This window comes from Phasianus colchicus, chromosome 3, assembly GCF_987193195.1.
Source record: "Phasianus colchicus chromosome 3, bPhaCol1.hap1.1, whole genome shotgun sequence".
Lineage (NCBI taxonomy): Eukaryota > Metazoa > Chordata > Aves > Galliformes > Phasianidae > Phasianus > Phasianus colchicus.
This window is the reverse complement of record NC_143438.1, coordinates 52,564,643-52,585,835: the sequence shown is the minus strand read 5'-3', so window position 1 is coordinate 52,585,835 and position 21,193 is coordinate 52,564,643. Positions and strand designations below refer to the sequence as shown.

The window sequence follows — 21,193 nt, the reverse complement described above, 5'->3', positions numbered from 1 at the left end:
AATGAATAGAGATCTTTCTTTCCATTTCTCTGAAAGGAGATACTTGTGTCCATGTGCATCTGTGTTTGCTCTGGAGAACTGACGTATATTCACCTGAGTTTCTACAGATTCTGAGAGTCAGGGTTTGAGGTCTCGAAGTTAAGTCATAGCATAGGTGACAGCAGAGCAGCTGGCTCTCAGCCTGGCCTGCCTGGCCTGCTTCAGCAGCTGTAATGATGAATTATCAGTATGTTTTTTTGTTTGTTTGTTTTGGGTTCCTTTTACTTTTTTTTTTTTTTTTTTGAGAAGAGGCATCTTCTGTCATATTCTATGATATTGAATAGGTAGGTGTTCATGCATGTCTCTCCCTTTCAGTCTCTCCCCAGAAAACTTTTGAAGATAGGAGGTAGTTTTAATCCTCTCTGGAAGAGATATAGAGACACCCTACGGCTTGATTAGTGTTATAAAAAATAAGACTTTATTGGAGACCAGAGATTTCAGCAGCAGCATTGCAGAGAGATCAGCAGCCTTAGATCAAACCTTCTGAGTCATCAGAGAAGCTGTGTGAGCATTTGCTTTCAAAGTACATTGTGGAAACAGATTACATTTGAGTTACTCTTCTCTAGACAGAGACATTTTTTCCATTTAGGCATCAAAAGTGGTTTTAAATACTATGTTTTTAACAGCAAACGTCACTTTGTAATTTCCACTGTTCCATTTCCTTGTCATGATTGCAGTCATCTATAGTTACAATAGCTTATCTTAAAATAACACTGATGTAAAGCATCCAGTGCATTTCACAGTCATCCTATATGTAACTGGATTAGTGGAACGAAGGATGGAGACAAGGTCAAAAAGCTAGATTTTTCCTCCTTTTGAAGTCAATGAGGTTTTTAAAATTTTACTTCATTAAAAAATATATTGCCTTCTTCCAAGTGTCTTGGAATAATCAAACTTTTATGCTGAGATTGAGCACTTGGACTGTAATTTTGCTGTCTGTGTGCAAAAGCGAAGTATGGAGAGGTACTCTTTCAGGTGTAGCAAATTCCTTAGTTTTTTCTTTTCAGTGCTGGATGCAGACCTGACTAACATGCTAATCCATAATCTCATTACTTCAGGGAGGGCAGCTTCTGTGACTTTGGAGCATTTCCAGTCACTTTGAAGCCTCAAGATCAAGCATTTATAAGAAGCTGAAACCCATGCACCATATACTTTATTTCTCATGAAGGGTGTTCCAAATTATACCCTTTACTTTTAAGTGGCTTTTTCCTGCTCTTTGCGGTCTTACCATTTTTCTCAGGCTCTCGGTAACTGATGAAAAACATTTCTACAGATGAAAAGGTCAAGAGGAAACATAGCCTTTACTTTCAAGGGAATTGTGTTGATGTTTTGTGTGAGTTGAAGTTACATTGTTTGATTTATTTATTTATTTGTTTGTTTTTTTGTTAACTTGATGCTTATTAATGCTGGTCCTCTTTTAGAAAGCAGGTGATGAAGTGGACATAATACTGCTGGGCAACAAATGTGATAAGGAATCAGAACGTGTAGTTCCAAAATATAAAGGAGAAAAGGTACCATTGATCACTGATGCTTTCTTTGGGTTCTCCTGGGTGTGTGTGACTATGAGCTGTGCCCCTGACAATGAAAAAAGGCTCCTGAATTCCAAACATTCTGTTAGGAATTGCTCCAAAAAAAACAGTGGTTTTGTTTGTTTGTTTTTAACATATGAACAGAAATACATTAAATAAACCTGGCTGCTCTCTTCAGAATACTGATTTTTATTTTGAAAGATAAAATGATCTTAAGTAGTTTCAGGCATTATAATTATTTTTCAGATTATAATTTAAAGGATTTTAAAATCTGCATTTTCAGAACACTGTTCTAGTATGAAGTGTTAGCATATGATACACTGCACATTTTGCATCACTTTATGTTACCTGATGGGACTCATCAATGACTTTTTTTTGCAAGTACCTAAGCATATAGAACTATTGTGGCAGCTTGCATACTGTGATCTTAATTATCTATAAGTAATCCTAAAGAACACTGGACATGTACATTTTGGGGAAATCCAAGTCCTCTAGTTCAAACCATAGGTTATGCAGCTGAAGCTACAGTATAGATTAGACTATAGAGGAAGAACTAGTGTTAAATGGGGAGTATTGTTTTAAAGGCAAATATTACCATAACTGAAAACCTGAGGAGATCCAGGAGCCATTCAGTGGAAGAAGAAATTGTGATACTGATTAAATGTCACAATGTAATTGTGTGTGTGGTGCTCCAGAAACAATGCCTCCTATATTATTATACTGGGCCACAATGCCAGAGGCAGATGTTGGTGGTATGGCAGTAGAGGTTGTCTTTTCACCAGTATTCCATTACATTTTGTTGCTATGATGGCAGATGGCAGCAGAGGGGCAGTTCAGAAAGAATGGTGTTTGACATGGGAGTATTTATGAAGCAAAGGTTGAATTCCTTCATGTGGAGGAATTGGCTTTCATCGACAATTGCTGAATGTTTATGGAGCCCAAACAGTGGATGTGAGCACAGTGAAGCTGTGGGTGATGCATTTTGGCAGTAGTGACAGCAGTGTGAAAGACAAGCTATGTTCAGGACGGCCATGCAGATTTTTACAAGTGTGGCATGCAGGCTGTTTTTCATCACTGAAAGAAATGCATAACTAAGCGTGGTATCTCTATTGAAAAACAGGGGAAAAATAATCTTGGAATGAGCCCTTCATGTATGCAGTCAGATAGTTGAGTCAGCCACGTTATGCTGTGTTTGAGGATTAGCATGCTGATCATTTCTTTCTGATTATATAAGGACAGATTAGGAAAATTTTAAAAGTACACTCATAAAGTGTAATGTATATGTGTACAAGGAAAAAAGGTTGCTGAAAAATACAGCTATAGTTTCACTCAAAGAATACACTATCAGAAATCTGAATACTCACTGGACACGTGCACAAGAGGGCAGTATTAGGGTTTTGCATGTGGTATTAAAAGTGACATTTTATGCATCCTTAACCATGCAATCAAAGCTTCTCTTTATGTAGTCTTCTCTTTTTTTTTTTGAGGAACAAGTTTTCACCTCTTTACCAATGAGTCTGCTTTCTAGATTTCTTCTGTGTTCTGAGACAACTCCTCAGTTACATTGTTTTGTTTTTTAATGTGATTTTGAAATGCCAGAGAATCTTACTGAGATGGTTGGAGAAAGATTGCATTAGCAGAGAGTGAGCTAATAATATCATCTTACTCCGAAGATGAAAATATACATATTAGAAGGAAAAATGGTTTACAGCAAGCTCTGCCACATAATAATTCAGTCCATAGTACCCTGTGAGTATAAGCTGTGAGTATTGTTCTGCTCAGAGTCTTGCAAGGAAGATCAAAGGATTCTCTGGGGATCTTACTGTGTATACTGGCATTTCTAAAGTAATCTGTTGTAACTGAGCAGCCATGATATGCCAGTATGTAAACTAAATCAAAGAAATTAATTTTAAAAAAATTGTAATTGATCATTTTGATTATTCATAAATTGATATACTTAATTTTAGCTCTGTGAGGGATTTTCTTGTATTAGTAATTTGAAATGTTTGAATTCAGCCTTTATGAGCTCCTCCGCTCCCCTCTCCCCAAATCAATATATGTATGTTACTTACATATAAGTAAGTAAAAATAAGTATAAATATTGAAGATTATACGACATTTTAGAATCTGTCCATTTTCCTCTTGTCACATCTTTCTAACAGAAATAGTCAAATAAAATGTTGTTTGTTTGTTTGTTTTCCTTTTCTCATCTTCGTGTGCTTGACTTTAGAACTTATATTACATCTACAATATGAGTGAAAAAACACTACGCAGTGATACAGTGCTAGGAATATTCCAGATACTTCTCTCTGATTCTACACCAAGAAACCATAGCAGAATTTTACTAGGAAATAGTATATTTTGAGATAAAAACACTAGAATAAAACTTTTCTTTGGAAAAGATAATGGCATTATTTATTTTCTTAATGTAAGTAAGATATAATCTTATTTCACATGAGCTCTCCAAACAGTTCTCAAGGATGATATAAAATTTCCCAGTAGTATTATTGCCTTTAGTTTGTACGTGTATGTATTTTATTTACAGATATACACAAGATGTTCCCAAAGGCAGGAAAAAATATTCGTTGAATGTGCCTTTCCAGTTTCTTTGAGGTGAATTAGACAAAGATGTGCTCATACTTGCAACTGCATTAACACTGATTTTATTATTTTTTTTCATCTATCCAAATTTGGAGATAACTGGCTTACCACAACATTTACCAGTCTGCAAAGTGAATTTAAATAGTACATATATTAATACATATATTTCTAGATTCTCCCTCCTTGGAGATACTCAAAAGCTGCCTGGACATGGTCCTGGGCAACCTGCTTTGGGTGTCCCAGCTTGAGCAGAGGTTGAATCAGGTGGACACATAGGTTCTTGTCAACTAGTCCATGATTCTGTGATTAATATTCTTTGTTCAGTATGTCCATCATGCACAGATGGAGAAAATAGGAGTGTATTGATAGATGTATTTGACAACATCAGAAGGCTGATGTACTCAATGTTATTTTTTTCTTTTGTGTTAGTCTTTACATGTGGACCTTCTTTCCAGACTTCTGTGTTTACTGGCGGGGCTTAGAGAGGAAGCAGATCAGCCATGAGCAGGAGAGCACTGGGTTAGAAACTGCTTAGGAAATCTGTGGGCATGATGAAGTTTACCCAACCATGCTGAAGAAGCTGATCAATAATATTGAGGCTTCTCAGTCATTTCTGAAAAATCATGATGCTTGTTAACTAGACAAAGGCTAGTATGACATCTATGTTTGAAACAGAAGGGAAGGAAGGAGGGTTCACAGAACTGTGGTCAGTCAGCTTTCAATCCATGAGAAGGATCGTGTCATCAAATCCTTTTCCATCCATTTAAAGGACAAGAAGATGATTTGGCAGAATCAACAGAGGGCAAATTTTGCTTTGCCACCAGATTGCCTTTTATAAGACCAGAAAATGAGTGTGTGAACAGAGGAATAGTGGTGGTTTGTAATATATTTTGAATTTAGGCTTTTGTTAATGTCACATGGCATCTGCACTTGGAAGCCAGGAAACGTGAGCAGGACAAATGGGCCATGAGATGGAATGAAAATTGGCTGGACTACTTGATGCAAAGGGTAGCAATTTAAGGTCATGTGTCCAGTTGGTGGCTAGTAAAGAACAGAGTACAGCAGAGGTCTATGGTGGGACCCAGACTATTCAACATCAGTGACCTGATGACAGAACAAGACATTGCAGTCAAATTGAGTTTTGAAGTAGTCTGTCTTAAGAAATATATCAGATAGCTTCTTCATTTTCAAAATTATATTTCATTGTAGTATTTTGGAAAATAAACCATTTTGCTTGCTTTTTTTCTGCCTTAATATCATCCTTACAATGTTTTAATTAAAATATTACACTCAAATTCTTGTACTTTCATGTCTTATTTTTGAATTCTCGTAAAGTGCCAGGTTTATTTTTTTATTTTTTATTTTTTTTAGGTTATTTCTAAAGTTCTATTTCTAAAGTTTATTTCTAAAGATTGAAAACAATCATAACTGGCAATTGTAGAATGGCTTAGTCTTGAAGAGACCTTAAAGACCATCTAATTCCAACCCCCTGCCATGTGCAGGGTTGCCATCTACCAGACCTGGGTGCCCAGGGCCCCCATCCAACCTAGCCTTAAATATCTCCAGGGATGGAGCATCCACAGGTTCTCTCAGCAAGCAGTATTAGACTTTTTATCCTAATGAAGAGCCTTCCAAACGAATTAAGTGGTTAATATCCATTATGAGCAGTAGGAGTGTTTTCCTGGGTATTACAAAGGCAATAAATAGACACTCCCATTATGGTTTTTCTGGAGGATATTCCTCCCACCTTGGTCTCCTCCCTTGGGAGGGAAGAGTCAACTGTTTTTTCTCCATGTATTTAACTGTATAAATTAAAATAAGTTTAAGACCTTAAAAAGCTGTGATTTTTGTAGTGGTTTTTTTTCTTTATGCCAATATATTATCTAACCAACTGTAAGAGAGGTACACTGGAATTGAGTGAAAACAAGCGAATTAAATAAAATTAGCCAATATAAAATCTATGCTGCCAATTTCCTCTAAGCGTTTTCATTATTTGCCTATTACCCTAATGTATTTTCACATGCACATCTGTTCTTTGCATGTTTGTTATCTCTGTTCTTTTCTCTCTACTTGCTGAAAAGTTGCATCTCTTTTTTTATTTCATCATACCTGCTTTTCTGTGTCTTTTCTCAAATTTTTACCTGTCCTTTTCTGCAAACATCCTATTAATTTCCTGTAAATAATTGCCTAGGAAGCGATTCATTTTCTAAACAAATCAAAAACATTGAGAAGAGATCCAGTAGAGTGTATCCTTACTTACAAGTGACAAGTTTCAAAACAAGTAACTTGTTTCGAAAACACATAAATTAAAAAAAAAATATTTAAGACATATCTGAAATTTATAAACTAGGGATAAATATAGTGTAATTTACTGAGCTGACGTTTTCTTAGTCAATGTTTATGTAACACGTTAAGAGCTGTCAGAAGCACCTACACATCTATTGCTATTAGTATTAATAATTTTTTTTCTATTTTCCTAAGGACTGTTCATCCCATTGCCAACTTCTTGTTTTTTCCTCTAGCTTGCTTGGGAACATGGGATACCCTTTTTCGAAACCAGTGCCAAAGATAACGTGAACATTGAGGATGCATTTTCAATTTTGACTATGGAAATACTGGAAAAGGTAGGATGAGGAAAAATTAAAAGGAAGATTTCAGGAGTGGAAGTATAGGATAGCTTTAGCAAAGCATAACTAGTGCTCGTTTTGCATTATGCAGTGATATTTGGGAGGATCCCGTAGCTGTAGATATACAAGGGGAGACATACAGAAAAAGAACTGTGGGAGAACAGAGGAGAACAGGTACAATATTGCTCAAGGAGAAGGTAAAAACTCAGGAAAGCTGCATTTGTGGCTTTCCTTTCCACCCTTTTCTTCAAAGGAAGGGTTAATACTAAGGGGTTACAGGATAGTTCCATTTCTGTGCCAGGATAATTCCTTTTTTTCTTTAAGTTTTCTCAGAATATGCACACTGCTATGAGGCAGCATATTCATGAAAGGAGCGGACATTTTGTGTTCAGCAATTAAACGTTTCATCCAGAAATCATAGCTGTTTGTTTGGCTGATATACACTAGTGCTTTTGAAGTTATTAGAATCTAAAGAGCTGAGTTAATTAGTAGTAGAATCAATATTGTGGCTGTCACAATCAGCATCTTTAACTTCCTAGCTTGTGTTGGTGAAAAAGGTCCTTGCTACTCAGGGTTTCCATACAAAAATCTTGTGTGGGACTGAATTATTGTTAATTAGCTATGAAAATGTTTTGCATCACAATTTATTTTTAGACAGTAGAATATTATTTTAGACATTAATGGATGTTCTTCATGCAGTGCATTATCACTGCCATTCATCACCAATATCAGTTATACGAAACTAGCCTTCCATTCCGAATACTCTTGAAGTCATAATAAAGATAAATGAGCAAAATTACTGACAAAGTCACAACTTGCAGTGTTTTAATTAAATAGCCATAGGGGATGATCAGGATAGTAGCTGAGGACTGGACGGCTTCTAAATGAGGGTCTTGGTCTATCATACAATAACACAAACTTTAGTTTGTTGGGTTATTTTGTTTTGTTTTTGATATATATGATTTTGGTTACCTTAGCATGAAAATAAACTTGGCAGTTTAACTGCCAAATGTCATTTAGATGATGAGGACAATGACAAGTCTTTGAATAGCTGGGAAAAATAAAAAAATAAGATAACTGATTTTTCTTGAAAATGAAAAAGACGTTTTCTACTGTAAATAAATAATATATTTGTAGTATGAAAACTACAAACCAAAAGCTATGATCATAGCTGCTGCGAAGACAAATATCTGTGAAGCTATAATGTCTGCACAGTGCATTTAGTAAGATCTGAGAGAATTCTCTGCAGCATTCAGAAATGGTGTTTGGGCATTTCTCACTCCAAGATTGCTTGCATTCATTTTACTTTAAGTGGAGCTTTAGTATTCCTACTAGTCTTCATGAAAATCAATAGGGTTTTAGTGTGGCCATGCAAACGAATTTAGACCATTATACTCCAGCATGGAGTATAATTATTAGAACTGCTTGATAATGCAGTTGTACAGTCTATGTGCATGCATTTGTGTTTGGAAAATATGTCCTTGGGAATTTTTAAGTTTGTCTGTACTAATATTTCATTCTAGAAATATTTGCAATCCATATTGGGGCCTCACTTACAATTACTTTGATGTATAATTTGCAATTGTTTGTGAATTTGTTGATTTAAACAAGAAACCCTTTAGCCCACTTGGTTCTGCCACTGGCCTGAGAAGAATGAGTTCAGAGAGAAAAAGAAAAATCCATCAGACAGTTTCATCATGGTTATCAGGTTCAACAAAATAATTTGCTTGTTCATAAAACTGTGAAATCTGAATATACTACTTAAATTTTAACTTCCTGTAACTGATGAAATTGTGAAGATGAAAAACTGTGGTAGGAAGTGTGACTGGTAACTGTGGAAAAAATGACACGACAGATGCCAGTCTAGATCACTTCAGTCACACATTCACTCTGCAATAGCAAGATATGTTCAAACAGCATTGCACAGTGCTTTGGCACGAGACAGCTATGTCTGAGGTAGCAGGATACTGTATCTCATTTACTTCTGCAGTAGGATCATCTATTCTAGACTAATGAGATGCTTCAGTAGTGGAAGCTTGTCACTGCTTTACTAGTCCCATAGAGGAGACTTGTTTTAAGGAGCTCTCCTGAAAATTCTAGTATGGCCTTGCTTTTTGGAAGTAGGTTGAAGTCATTGAGAAGATAGGCAGGCAGGCAAGCTGGCAGACAGTAAAGCATTTTCAGATGTATTGTCTCTACATTAATCTCAGGACATTTTGGATTTTTTATATGCAGTCTTGTTCACTGTCTGCTATGAGCATTTTTTTAACTACTTTTAATAGCAAACATGTGTAGATGAGGAAAATCAACATCTGGAGTTATAGAGGTCGTGCTGAAATAATGAGCTTCTTGATTCTTTTGAGATTTAGAACAAGTTGTGGTTCAAATGAATAGTCCCAATTGGAACTAAAAGGTAGATTTGTTTTATCATCATTTTGTGCTGCCTTTTTCTATTTGTAGAACAGATTTAAATCAGTAGAGCATGTTACTTTTATAAGACACTGCTATCTCTACTTTTGTGGCTTTACTTTTATTGGGCTTAAGAGAGGAAGATTACGTCTGTATCTCAGTGATTCAGATAACTGAAGCACTATTTAATTTTTTAGATATTTATAGTCTGTGAAAACCATTCTCTGATGAGCCTCAATGCCACAGCTCTAAATTGCATGGGTAGTCTCATTAAAACAATCAGATGTTATTTGAGAACTTACACTGGTAGCAGCTGTGGAGTTATACCAGATTTTGAGAATAGTTAACTCACAGTTTTCAATCATAACGGTTAATAATAACTGTTTTTTTATTGTATTGGAAGGGCTGTAATGGAAATGAATGTTAATGGCACTTCAAGCCTTTCCCAGAGGTTTTCTTAGACCTGTTGACAAATAACATTTTAATTCATAATTTTTACAAGTCTCAGAGAGGCCTAAACTTGCTTATTAATTGATGACAGCTGTTCCTTAGCAGTGTTTCTTGTTGCCAGTGAACTATTTGTACCTGTGATTCAGTCCTCAAAAAACAACCAAACCCCCCAAATTACCACTGAGAATGCAGTTACTTTTTGCACTTTAGTGTGGTTTGGATTCATGGCTGAGAAACAGTACTCTTCTCAATTAGCTTTTTAAAAAGTCTTGCAAGCCTTTGTATTTCTCTTTGTGGGTGCAGTGGCTGGTATTTTTCTAAACTAGGAGAGGAAGTATGGAAACTATAGTCAACAAAAGGGAAAAAAAAAAAAAAACCACCAACAACTGAAGTTCTTGCTCTCTTCTGAAGACCGCTATAAAGCTAACCAAAACTTAAATTGTCTACCTCTCAAAAGTGATCAACTACTAAGATTATTTTAATATTATATTAAATAAATACAAATCATCTGAGCAGAGTAGAGTCAAAATTCATTTAAAAACTTTCCTTGTACTGTTTAGGTTAACATTTAAAGTTTAACAGTTGGATGTAATTTGAGATGAAAATTTGAAAGTAGCAGACCTCAGTTCTGTTTTTCCTTGATCTCTTTGACTTCCATTCCAAGGCAACAAGATTTCTGAGATAACACAGTATGTCCCAGAATACTCTGCAGATAGAAAGTCTCCAGCATTAGTTCATACTGCATTAGACAGAGATAACTACACAGAGACAGAAAATTGCTTCAACCAGCCACTCCAGCTGGAGCTTGCAGCACAGATACCAAATTTAATTCACTGCAAGACACAAATCCATAGGAAATCAGAATTCATTATTGCCATGGTTCTGGGAATTGTCGTTTGTCCAAAAGATCCCTATCTTAAGCAGTGCACATTCAGTATTTGTTTATTATCCTTAGTCATGTATGAAGCCCCTGGCTTTATTTGTCCTTTACTTATCTTGTACTGACCACAGAATATTAATTCTTTGTAAGGTTTTTCATAGTGCTCTTAATGCTGTATTTTAGATCTATTTTAGATTTTTAGCTTCATAACCTTCCTAGTAACACTAGGTAGTATGTTCAGCATTGCACACATGGGAACTGTGGAACAGACATTAAAGCAAAAAGGATACGTGATACCAACTCTCACAGCACTGCAACAATGTGGGGCCTAATTTTACTATACAATCTTGTTTAATTCAAAAAAATCTGTTCTGAACATTGAATAAGCCAGACATTCTTCTGGAAACGGTAACATATAATTAGGCCATGTCATCAAAACTAAATCATAATGTTTGAGTATGCAGGATGAGATTCTTCTTAGTGTGCAACCTTAGCCAGTAAAAATGACTAGGCTGGTGTAGTTGTCTGGAACCATCTACAGTCAATGGAAAGAAACATGTCAAATGAAACTCTGTTCTGGAGGTGCCTTTCTCTTCCCATTGATGATAATAGAGGACTGTGTATATCAGCCTTTCTGGTTTTATATTATTAAAGTTAAATAAGTTCAAGGAGACCAAAGTAAAGTTAACACAGTTGACTTGGTTGTTAACACAGTTGACTTGCTTCTGGCACTGACTGACTTTGAAAGAATCATAGAATCATAGAATGGCCTGGGTTGAAAAGAACCACAAAGATCATCTAGTTTCAACCCCCTGCTACGTGCAGGGTCACCAACCACCAGACCAGGCTGCCCAGAGCCACATCCAGCCTGGCCTTGAATGCCCCAGGGATGGGGCATCCACAACCTCCTTGGGCAACCTGTTCCAGTGCATCACCACCCTCTGTGTGAAAAACTTCCTCCTAATACCTAACCTAAACCTCCCTTGTCTCAGTTTAAAACCATTCCCCCTTGTCCTATCACTATCTACCCTAGTAAACAGTCATTCTCCCTCCTGTTTATGTGCTCCCTTCAAGTACTGGAAGGCTGCAATGAGGTCTCCCCAGAGCCATCTCTTCTCTAAGCTAAACAAACCCAGCTCCTTCAACCTTGACTTTGATCCTGACTTTGCTCAAATGAGTAAACTCAGTAGGGTTGGAGTTTTTTAAAGCATTGTTTTTTTCTTAAGTTTGTAGAATAACTGCAGTACAACGTTGCCATAGTCACATGTTATTAACAGGAGAGGGAGATAGAGACCCATGCTTTGTTAGCGGGTTAGACGTGTTTTAGACATTGTGGAATAGCAGGTTTTGGGAACAAAGACTTCCATTCTCATCTCTTGAAGAAGGTGTTCAGCAGCAGCGTTGTCCTCTCTTTATCCTCTCCTACTCCTATCCCTACCCCAGAAGTGATCACCTTCCATACTAATGCATCTGATACTGCTTGTACCTTGTTGGGAAAGGACTGTCTTGTATTTTGAACATGTAACTTCAAGCCTAGAATTACAGAATACAGAGAAAGTAGGACTCAAGGGAATTGTAGGACTGATCTTTATGATTGAGCTCTTGTCTTCTGGCTGTGCAGGTTCAGAAGTCCCCTGATATTCATTGCACAAGGTCTTCTGCCATGCTTTGCTAAACTTTGTCAACCATCACTATTAAATATAAACAGAAAGACTGCAGTCATTAACTACAATAATTTTATATTTAGAGAGGATACATTCCCCAGAGTTTAGAGAAGTTATAAGTAGTAGTAGCTTCAGTTGCAGTCTCTTCTACTTATTTCTCTAAAACCAGTAGCTTTCCAGCAGGCACTTTGGGTTTGCCTCCACTCTACTCTAGGTGGGGGCATTTAAATGTTTAAATTCTACCAAAGCAGTAGTGAACTGTGTCTCCAAAATACATAAAAATACTGAGAACTGGTGCCATAGTAGGTAAATCCAACTTGGCTTAGTACTGCTAATCTAACAGATTTCCAGCAAAGACCAGGCTGCTGATCTTAATTAAGCTGTATGAATCTATTACATTGGAAACCATTCAAAGAACTTTCCTTATTTTCTGATGCTATTTCTCTTTGCATACAAACTTAGTTTTATTTACCTGATTAAAAAATAATAATTAGAGGGATACTGGTCATAACAATTAATCTCTCTACAAGTTAGGTATCTATTGTAAGATAGTGATACAACCTCTGCCTAAGAGCTGGAGATGAGACCAGATGGCTGTGGGGAGTAGCTGATCCTGTCTAATTTTCTCCACTGATTCTGCAGGGAGCTTAGAATGCTTAAACAGATGCCTGTCTGTTCGGTGAGACACATCTGCTGTGCTGAACTAGTATTTTAGCAGTAGATTTCAATGTCTTACTAGAATCACTACTGGGTAGAATAGCATCTATTTCTTCGGCTTTATTTTCAAGATTTCACTTTGTCCGTGATGCTGAAGTGGAAACTTGAGCTTCTTCATACCGCTTTGATTCCTTTCACCTTTCTGCTGTTTTCAGTTGTTTGTTGGCTGCCTTGCAGGGCAGACTGAGCTGAAATGTGAGCAAGGAGAGAGCCCTGAGTGTGGAATGTTGCCTGCCTTGTTCTCTGAGATGGGCAAAATTTGCATACTTCCCCTCCTTAATTTCATGTGAGGAAGGTGCTGTATCTCTTCAGGGCTTCTTCTCAGCACTATGTGGGACTGCACTCACTGCTTCAGCTCTTCATGCAGGACTCGTAGCATCTCTTCAGGTTATGATTATGCACTTAAATGTGTGCAAAGCGCATCTGCTTAAATGAATTCCAAGCCCTTATCTGCTTGATGAAGATCCTGTATCAAACTGAAGTGATATTTAAAGTCTTCAACATTTACATGTCTATTAAAACAAATGATTACCTATTCTTTATTTGTGGAGAGGTAGTTCTTGTCTTTCTGTCCTGGGTAATTTGTTGTTAAGTACTATCAGGTAATGATTTCACAGACAGTATGAACAACTTCGTTGTCAAGTAGGTTTTCCCATTATTAATCACATATAGTGCTAAGGATCCTTGCTGTACACATGAATGGTTTACTGGCTGCCTAAAAGCACTATTCAGCAGTAAAATATTTGCAAATAAACATCATAAGCATTCAGGGAATATATAATTTATTGTCCTTTAACTGAAAGCATGAAACGAAAACATTCAAGGCCAGGCTGGATGAGGCTTTGAGCAACCTGATTTAGAGCAAGGTGTCCCTGCTTATTGCAAGGGATTGGGACTAGATGATCTTAAAGGTCCCTTCCAACTTAAACCATTCTATGATTCTTTGAAATTACTTATAACCTATAACACTTTAAAATTACCTCTTTCCTTTAAATAAATTCATAATGAATTCAGAAATTGTTCAGAAATTTTTCTATATTTTTGTATAACACTCTTAATACTTGAACTGATTTTTTTTTCTTAAGAAAAAGCAGGTGTGAAATGAAACCTCCTCAGCTTATCTCCGCAGTAATCAATGCTCAATATTGCTTCTTGGTCTCAGCAAAAGCACATTTTAAATTTCTTTTCACACCATTATCTTCCAGACTTTTTTTCTCAGTATCTTATCTCTGAACCAGAGTGATGTCATGTTCTTGAGGTGACAAAGGCTATGGTTGGTTAGATTCTCTTGGAAAGGATTTCATACTTTGTATTTACAGTCACCGCTCAAAGACTATAAAATACTGTCTCCATGTAGCACAAGTCCTACTGGCCACTACTTGTATTCAAGCATCTTACAAAGCAGAAAAAAAAATGATTTCATGCATCTTCTCCAGAATTTTGGGTCGTGTTAAGAATTGTCAGCTGAAGGGGCGTAAAACTTACTTTAACATTAGGAAACATTTATTTTCCCTGCATTTAGATTCATCTAAGTAATTTTAGCTGAACCTTTCTGGATATAGTCAGACAGTTTTGTGGCACTGTTTGTGTAATTACTGGATTTTAAATAATGACTAACACTGGACTACATTATGCCACTTTTTTCTTCTCCCTTTTTTCCATGCAATTTTGATCATGGATTCCAGCTGAGACAGCTGTCCTTTCTGGAAGCTTCTCTGTATTGTGAGAAGTGGTAGTTTATGACTGTTGAGTTTGGGTTGAGAGAGGAATGTGGTGATTCCAGTGGTTGCACTCACTTCTCTGTATATCATTGCATACTTGGTTAAGAGGCATACACAAGAGGCATACACAAGAATGGCAAGTAGAGTTCAGACTTCTTTTTTCAAGGCGTGTGACAATCTTTATGTCATTGTGTTTGAGTTCAGGTTTCAGTGTTCATATTTTTGGAGTCCAAAGTTGCAACATTTACTAGTACTGCATTGCACAACTGGTTTTGATTGTTTCTCTGGTCAGCACTAATTATCTAGTTGTGTTTATTGCCGAAAGGAAGAGTTCTGGTTTTGCTGATTTTAGTTTTTAAATCTGCTTTTGCAATCTGCAAATAAATGTTTTACCAGGACAGAGAGCTGCTATGATAATTCTATCATGATAAAGACTGAGTTGTTTCCATTTGGGGCTGTTTATGTTTTTTATAATGGTTTTAAGAAAATACAGCAACTATAGTGAATTTCACAAAATGCAATATCCTTTTTATCAAGTAATAGTTTATGCCTTTTTCTAATGGGTACTCTTGACCTATATTTCTCTATTCATTTCAACTAGATTTTTGCATCTCATGCCTAATACTTCAAAGATTAAGGTAATTAATAACAGATCTGTGAAAATTAGTTCAGTCAACAGAAGAACTGGTATATCTTGAACAATTCATGTAAGTAAAGATTTACATGATGATTTCTAGTGTCTCCTCAGAAGACATTACATCCTCCGTCACCTTCAGAGTTAGAAGAGATGTTTGAGGCACCTGTAGGATGTAAATATACCAAGCTGTAACTTGCAGGAGCATCAGTCTCCCTTTAATTTATTAGAAAACTCTAATCTCTTATTTAAATATGTAAAGGGAAAACTTATCTCGTGGCTTCATCAGGTCTTTTACATATTAAAATACGTGAAAATTGAAGTTTTTCAACTACTGCTTTCCAGTTATCTTAATTAAATGTTTGCTTTTATTTGTTTTACAGAAGTCCTGGGTATTATATGACTTAGATGTTGTGGATCTAAATGAAAGTAAGAAGAGAACCTGCTGTGCATTCTGAAATATCGTTTAATATTTCATTTCCTCTTCAGAGAATATTAACTACTACAAGGGAACATAAAAATTTTTTAAAAGGGAGTCTGTAATCCCAAAGCACAGAATTTAGGCATCCTTTTTATTACAGAAACGTTGCTGCCAAATATTTTGACATGTTTATATTTTTTTATTTTTAATGTGAATTTAAAACAATTATCTGATGTTTGAATCATTTGCATACAAATGGTTGCACAGGTGAAATCTAAATGTACTAATTTTCTCTTATTAAAAACATGTACTTTAACATTTTTTGTGCTATTTGTATCAGATTTTTAATTTTCATGAACATTGGCATCACACAGGCAACCTTTCAATACATGAAATCATTTATACTGTCCACAAGATAACATATGTTTAATCAGCTTATACTCAGTGTAGTCCTGTAAGATGATTTTCTGCAGATTTTTGGTTTTTTTTCTTTAATATCCATTTCAGAAATGTATGTCTTACTGGAAAAGTTTTGAACAGGGAGGTTGCAGAGATGATGGCTGAGATAAAAGAATATATCGTACACAGTATCTGCGGGTTGCTGAGCCTCCTTTAGAAAATAGAAAACATAAAACAATAGAATGCATCCAGTAATAATTATTATGCTCATATAGCCTTATCATTCCATAGAAACATGCACATGGGTTTTAGCAGCACACCTGCATTTCTAATAGTTCCTTTTGTCATATGTGATTATTGTGTTAAAAATGTATGCAGTGTTTGTTTGATGTATTTATGTTATTTTCTTAGAGTATAAATACATCAGGGATCTGACTGCTCATTTGGATCTGTTTTATATTGATACATAATAGCTTGAATTTCAGGGGAGGATATCATATTTTAGTTAAATTTAAATGAGGGCAGAATAAAAATGCCATTTTCTTTTTCTTCAGTTAGAAGCAAGGAGGACACACAGAAAACAAATGCAAGCTGGGAATTGTAATGGTTATATTGTTTTTTTTTGTTTGTTTGTTTTGACTGGGAGATGTGGGAGATGATTATTAAATTTAATCATTCTACCACCATTTGCAGAAGAATAGTACTAATAGTACTGTGCAAGACTGTATGGTAAACTATCCTGGTACATCCAGAATAATGAATTCCATTGGCTTAGTGTTCTGGAATGCCATTATCTGAAATGGGCCTGCTTCCTTTCTGAAGTCTTTCTTCAGCTTGTCTTTTCAATCATATTTAGTATTGAGACAGTGACCTCAGCTCTCAGGTACTTTCTGAAGGATGTGGGACCCAATATGCCCGAGCATATTTTATTCTTTCATGTTACTGTGCCACCAGCTATTCAGTGTGCTTGCAGAAGGGGAGTGAAAGACAAGAAGGTTTACTTATTTACAGCTGATCCTGAGACTACTCTCCTAGCCAGTCATTTAAACTACCACTTAGAGCACAATCTTAAAGAACAAAGGATAATCCCTGCCTTAATTACAGCCTTAGCAGATGAAGAAAATAGTGCTGGAAGCGATTTTGAAAGGCTGTCTAGTTCCTCCTCTTATCTCATTCTCAGATCAGCTGTCCCTGCTGTATTCCAGGAAGATGTTTAAAGACCTGCGGTGAAGGAGGGGATTTCAATGTCTCCCTGAGTAGTGTACAGTCCTTACTGAACTGGTTTTGCAGGCAGGAAGTTTCCTAATAACCTCGCCTAACTGCTGCACGTGGAAAGCAGGTTTTCTCTTTCCTTTTTATGTAGGTACAAACCTTTCTGTGTCCTCCTTTTTTTAGGCCAGAGAACTCTTTTTTTGCCATTTTCAGTGCGCTACTTCTTATTTTTGAGTTGCTTCTCATCTATCCTGGAGTGTAGAACTGAGAAGTTACCAGACTACTCCAGTTTAAATAACCACAGCTGGTAGGTTAAACTGATTTTTTTTCATTATCTTATCTAATATCTCCCTACTTATGCATTCCAGTATCAGCATAATGCAAGATAGCTTAACGTTGCTAACTGTTTAGCATGTGTGATCTGTAATCTCTCCTCTAAAGAACTGCTTTTCTCTCCTGGCACTTATTTGTGCAGTGGATTATTCCTCTGTATATGTAGAACTTTCTGTTTCATCTTTTTCAATTTGCCAGCATCCTTCTCAATTTTCATGCTGCACTCCAGCATAGCTGGAGCCTCTGCCTGTATATACAGCCTTTGCATGTGAATAAGTGTATTCTGTTTAGTCATCCAAGATGTTGATGGAAATATCAAATAGCTCTGGATTCAAGACAGATCTCAGTGAAGTCTCAGTCAATACAGTCTTTCAACTTGGGAGTTGAAATATTTCAATATAATTATGCACTCATGCTGTATACTTCTCTAGACCTTCTTTTTTCCTTTCAGTTAAGAGCAACTTACATGTAACCCTATGACCCTCGCTTTTTCCAGCCTATTCACAAAGCCTGTTACCATCTGCTAGAAGTGATCTACGTTGATCTGGTGTTGGTTGTTACTGACAAACCCACGCTGTTACTTCTCATGTATTTACTTTCAGTGTGCTTAAAAATGGTTAGATTGTCTGTTCAATTTTTTTCAAATTTTCTGGGGAAAAGGAGGCTGAGGGGAGACCTTATTACTCTCTTCAAACACCTGAACGGTATTTACAGTGACAGCGAGGTTGGTCTTTTCTCACTGGTGACAGGTGACAGGATGAGGGGAAATGGCCTCAAGTTGAGCCAGGGTAAGTTTAGGTTGGATATCAGGAAAAACTTCTTAACAGAAAGGGTTGTTAAGCACTGGAATGGGCTCCCCAGGGAGGTGGTTGAGTCACCTCCCTGGATGTGTTTAAAAACCGTTTGGATGTGGTGCTCAGGGACACGATTTAGCAGAGGGTTGTTAGAGTTAGGGTAGTATGGTTAGGTTGTGGTTGGACTCGATGATCTTTAAGGTCTTTTCCAACCTGAGCAATTCTATGATTCTGTGAAACCAGGATTTTTTTTTTAAGAGTAGAAATAAGGATAATCAGCTTGTAGCACTTTTGCCTTTACGCATTTTTTCCTTTTCCAGTTTTGTGGAATCTCACTCATTCTCTGTTTATTCTTGGTGTTAATCAGTTGCAGCTCTAATACTGCTTGTACCCTCTGGGAATTTCATCATATCCACTCTATCAAAAATCTTTTATTTATACAAGTATTTTCCATGATATTTCCTCATTCTTCTAGCTTAAGCTGTTAGTCCTTTGTCAGTGGTGCTAGTAGTGAAATCACATCTGCCTTTAACTGAAGACAAAGGTTTAAGACAGTAGTGTGTCTCAGTGTCGTCAGTGATTATGTGACAGTTAAATAGATTTCTCCCTCTATAGAATAATAGATCAGTTTTTTCCTTGGTCTTCTCACTGTACTTTTTCTACCAGCTTCCTTGTTATCTTTTAATTCCAGTTTTTAACATGTTTATTCATAATTCAGTAATTAGACCTGCTTTCTGTTTTCTTTCATGTCATTGAAAAATCTCATGATTCAGCCGAGTTAGTTCACTTCCTTGCCATCTTCTGTGCTGACTAAATTCTGCAGTTCTGCCTTCAGCAGTTCTGAACTTCAAGCTGTCCTGAACTCACACAAGTTTTGCTACTGGTTCTTGGAGTTTGTGTCTCTATTTGGTTCCTCATCCTCTTCCCAACAATGAATGTAAATCAATAAAAGAGGATCAGGTTGAGTAGGAAGGGTTTTGTTGTTTCTCTGTATAATAGGAATTCCTTCCATGTGTTGTTTAATTTTACTGGGTTTTCTGTTACCTTGGCTTAGGTACTATCCAGTCACTGGCTGGTCTTAGGGAGGTGAAACATTTAGGTTCTCAAACAACAACAAATGTATCAGGTTGCTCAAATCTCCTCAGAATACTTTGCATGAGCAAGGTTTTTTATCAGTAGAGCAGGAATAGCATTCTCTTTCAAAACAGTTGTCGACTATATCAAATATTGTTCTCTTTGAGCTCCCCGCTCACCTCAGAGAAAGGCTGGCATTTAGGATCTGATTCTGAAATGACCACTGTATCTCCTACTGTTTTCCACCAGACTTGTAAATTCTGCTAAATCAGGCCTTCGATAAAGGGGAAAGTCATGAGGGAAGAAGGAACGCCACTTCATGGGTGGTGAAAGCAATGCTGACATAAATGGCTTCATACAAATCTTACAGTATGAGGCTTGGAAATCCATTGCTTTCTACCGTATAAAGCAAGCTAGAAGATGCACACTAAAATTAGTTTGTTTAATACAACTCCATTTCCGTCGTTTGTGTAGATATGAACTGATGATCACCCTAAATGCTTTAAAAATAATTTTTTGGCAATTGAATAAATATTATGTTGGTTTTTTTCCTTCCTGGTACATAAATATATTGAGAAATCAACATGAGACCCAGTCAGTTCAGAATGCTTTGAAGAATAGGTTTTGGAGTTATTGAGTCCCTCTGCCACTCCATGTGGCTTTGTGGCTACAATTTTCTGTACATACACAGAAAAAAAAAAAAAAAGTCTCCACTGCCTGAAAGGCAATGCACAAAAACTGTGATACAGCATAACTGAGGCCCCAGTCCTGGAGCAGATCTGACAACATTCATTTCTCGAAAGATCTGGTGGCTTTGTTAGTATTTTGCAGCACCAGCAGGAGACTTGGGTAAGAGATCACTGAATGACTGAGGCACTGCTAAACATCAGAGAAATGGTTATTTCTGAAGTGTTAATTATGCATAAGGTACAGTTAACACAAGAAAGAGTTGTGAGATTCTTATGTTCTGGTGATTTTAATACTTTGTATGCAGTAGTGAAACATACTTCAAGAAGGTTCAGCTATAGTACAGGTAGGACACATTATAAAGTCAATTTAAGAGCTCCAGTAAGACAGTTAAATAATAATAGGCTTTACAATTTATTTTTGCCTGGAAATAACTAAATGAAATTTAGATAGTATCTCTAAGTTGCATTTAAAAATATGCATCCTGTTCCAATGGAATGGCTAGGAAGAGGTCAGATTTCTACTGATGAAAGATGACACTGGCATGGCTATATATGAAGACAGGCTTAATAGATGTATGACACACCTAAAACTGAAGGAGAAAGTAATCTGTAAAGAAAAACTAGCAGTAACCAATGGGCAACCTATTGTAGGGAACCTGCTTTAGCAGGAAGTTGGACTTGATGATCCCCAGAGGTCTCTTCCAACAACTACGATTCTGTGATTCTATGGGAGAAATGATTCTGCCCAAGCAGCAGTGCTGTGTGATGTCTGAGAGAAGCCTGTGAGGTGAGGCTGTGTCTGTCCTGAAATTAACATGGGTTGGGGTTGCTTTTAAAGCCACTTCTTGAAAGACCCGTGCTCCTGGTCCTAGTGAATCCCAGTCTGACCTGATCTGCTTCACCTTACGCATAAAAACCTTGGCAAACCTAAACAAGTTAAAACCATACTTTGGCTTTCCATATTTTGACAGCAATGCTTTTAGCTATTATATCACTTTGC

At 36.6% G+C, this 21,193-nt stretch overlaps 1 protein-coding gene across 4 annotated transcripts in view; it reads left to right on the top strand.

The window, feature by feature from the left end:
• The window catches only part of LOC116242143 (ras-related protein Rab-10-like), a 31,363-nt gene extending 14,903 nt beyond the window's left edge, over positions 1-16,460 (top strand). Inside the window, exons 4-6 of one of the 4 annotated variants that reach the window (XM_031612768.2) lie at positions 1,461-1,550; positions 6,651-6,793; positions 15,655-16,460. In XM_031612768.2, coding sequence (XP_031468628.1) covers positions 1,461-1,550; positions 6,651-6,746 — 186 coding nt within the window. In that variant the 3' untranslated portion in view covers positions 6,747-6,793; positions 15,655-16,460. The remainder of the gene's footprint in view (positions 1-1,460; positions 1,551-6,650; positions 6,794-15,654) is intronic. The other 3 variants (XM_031612767.2, XM_031612769.2, XM_031612770.2) reach the window with 3 other exon arrangements.
• Positions 16,461-21,193: the final 4,733 nt, after the last annotated feature.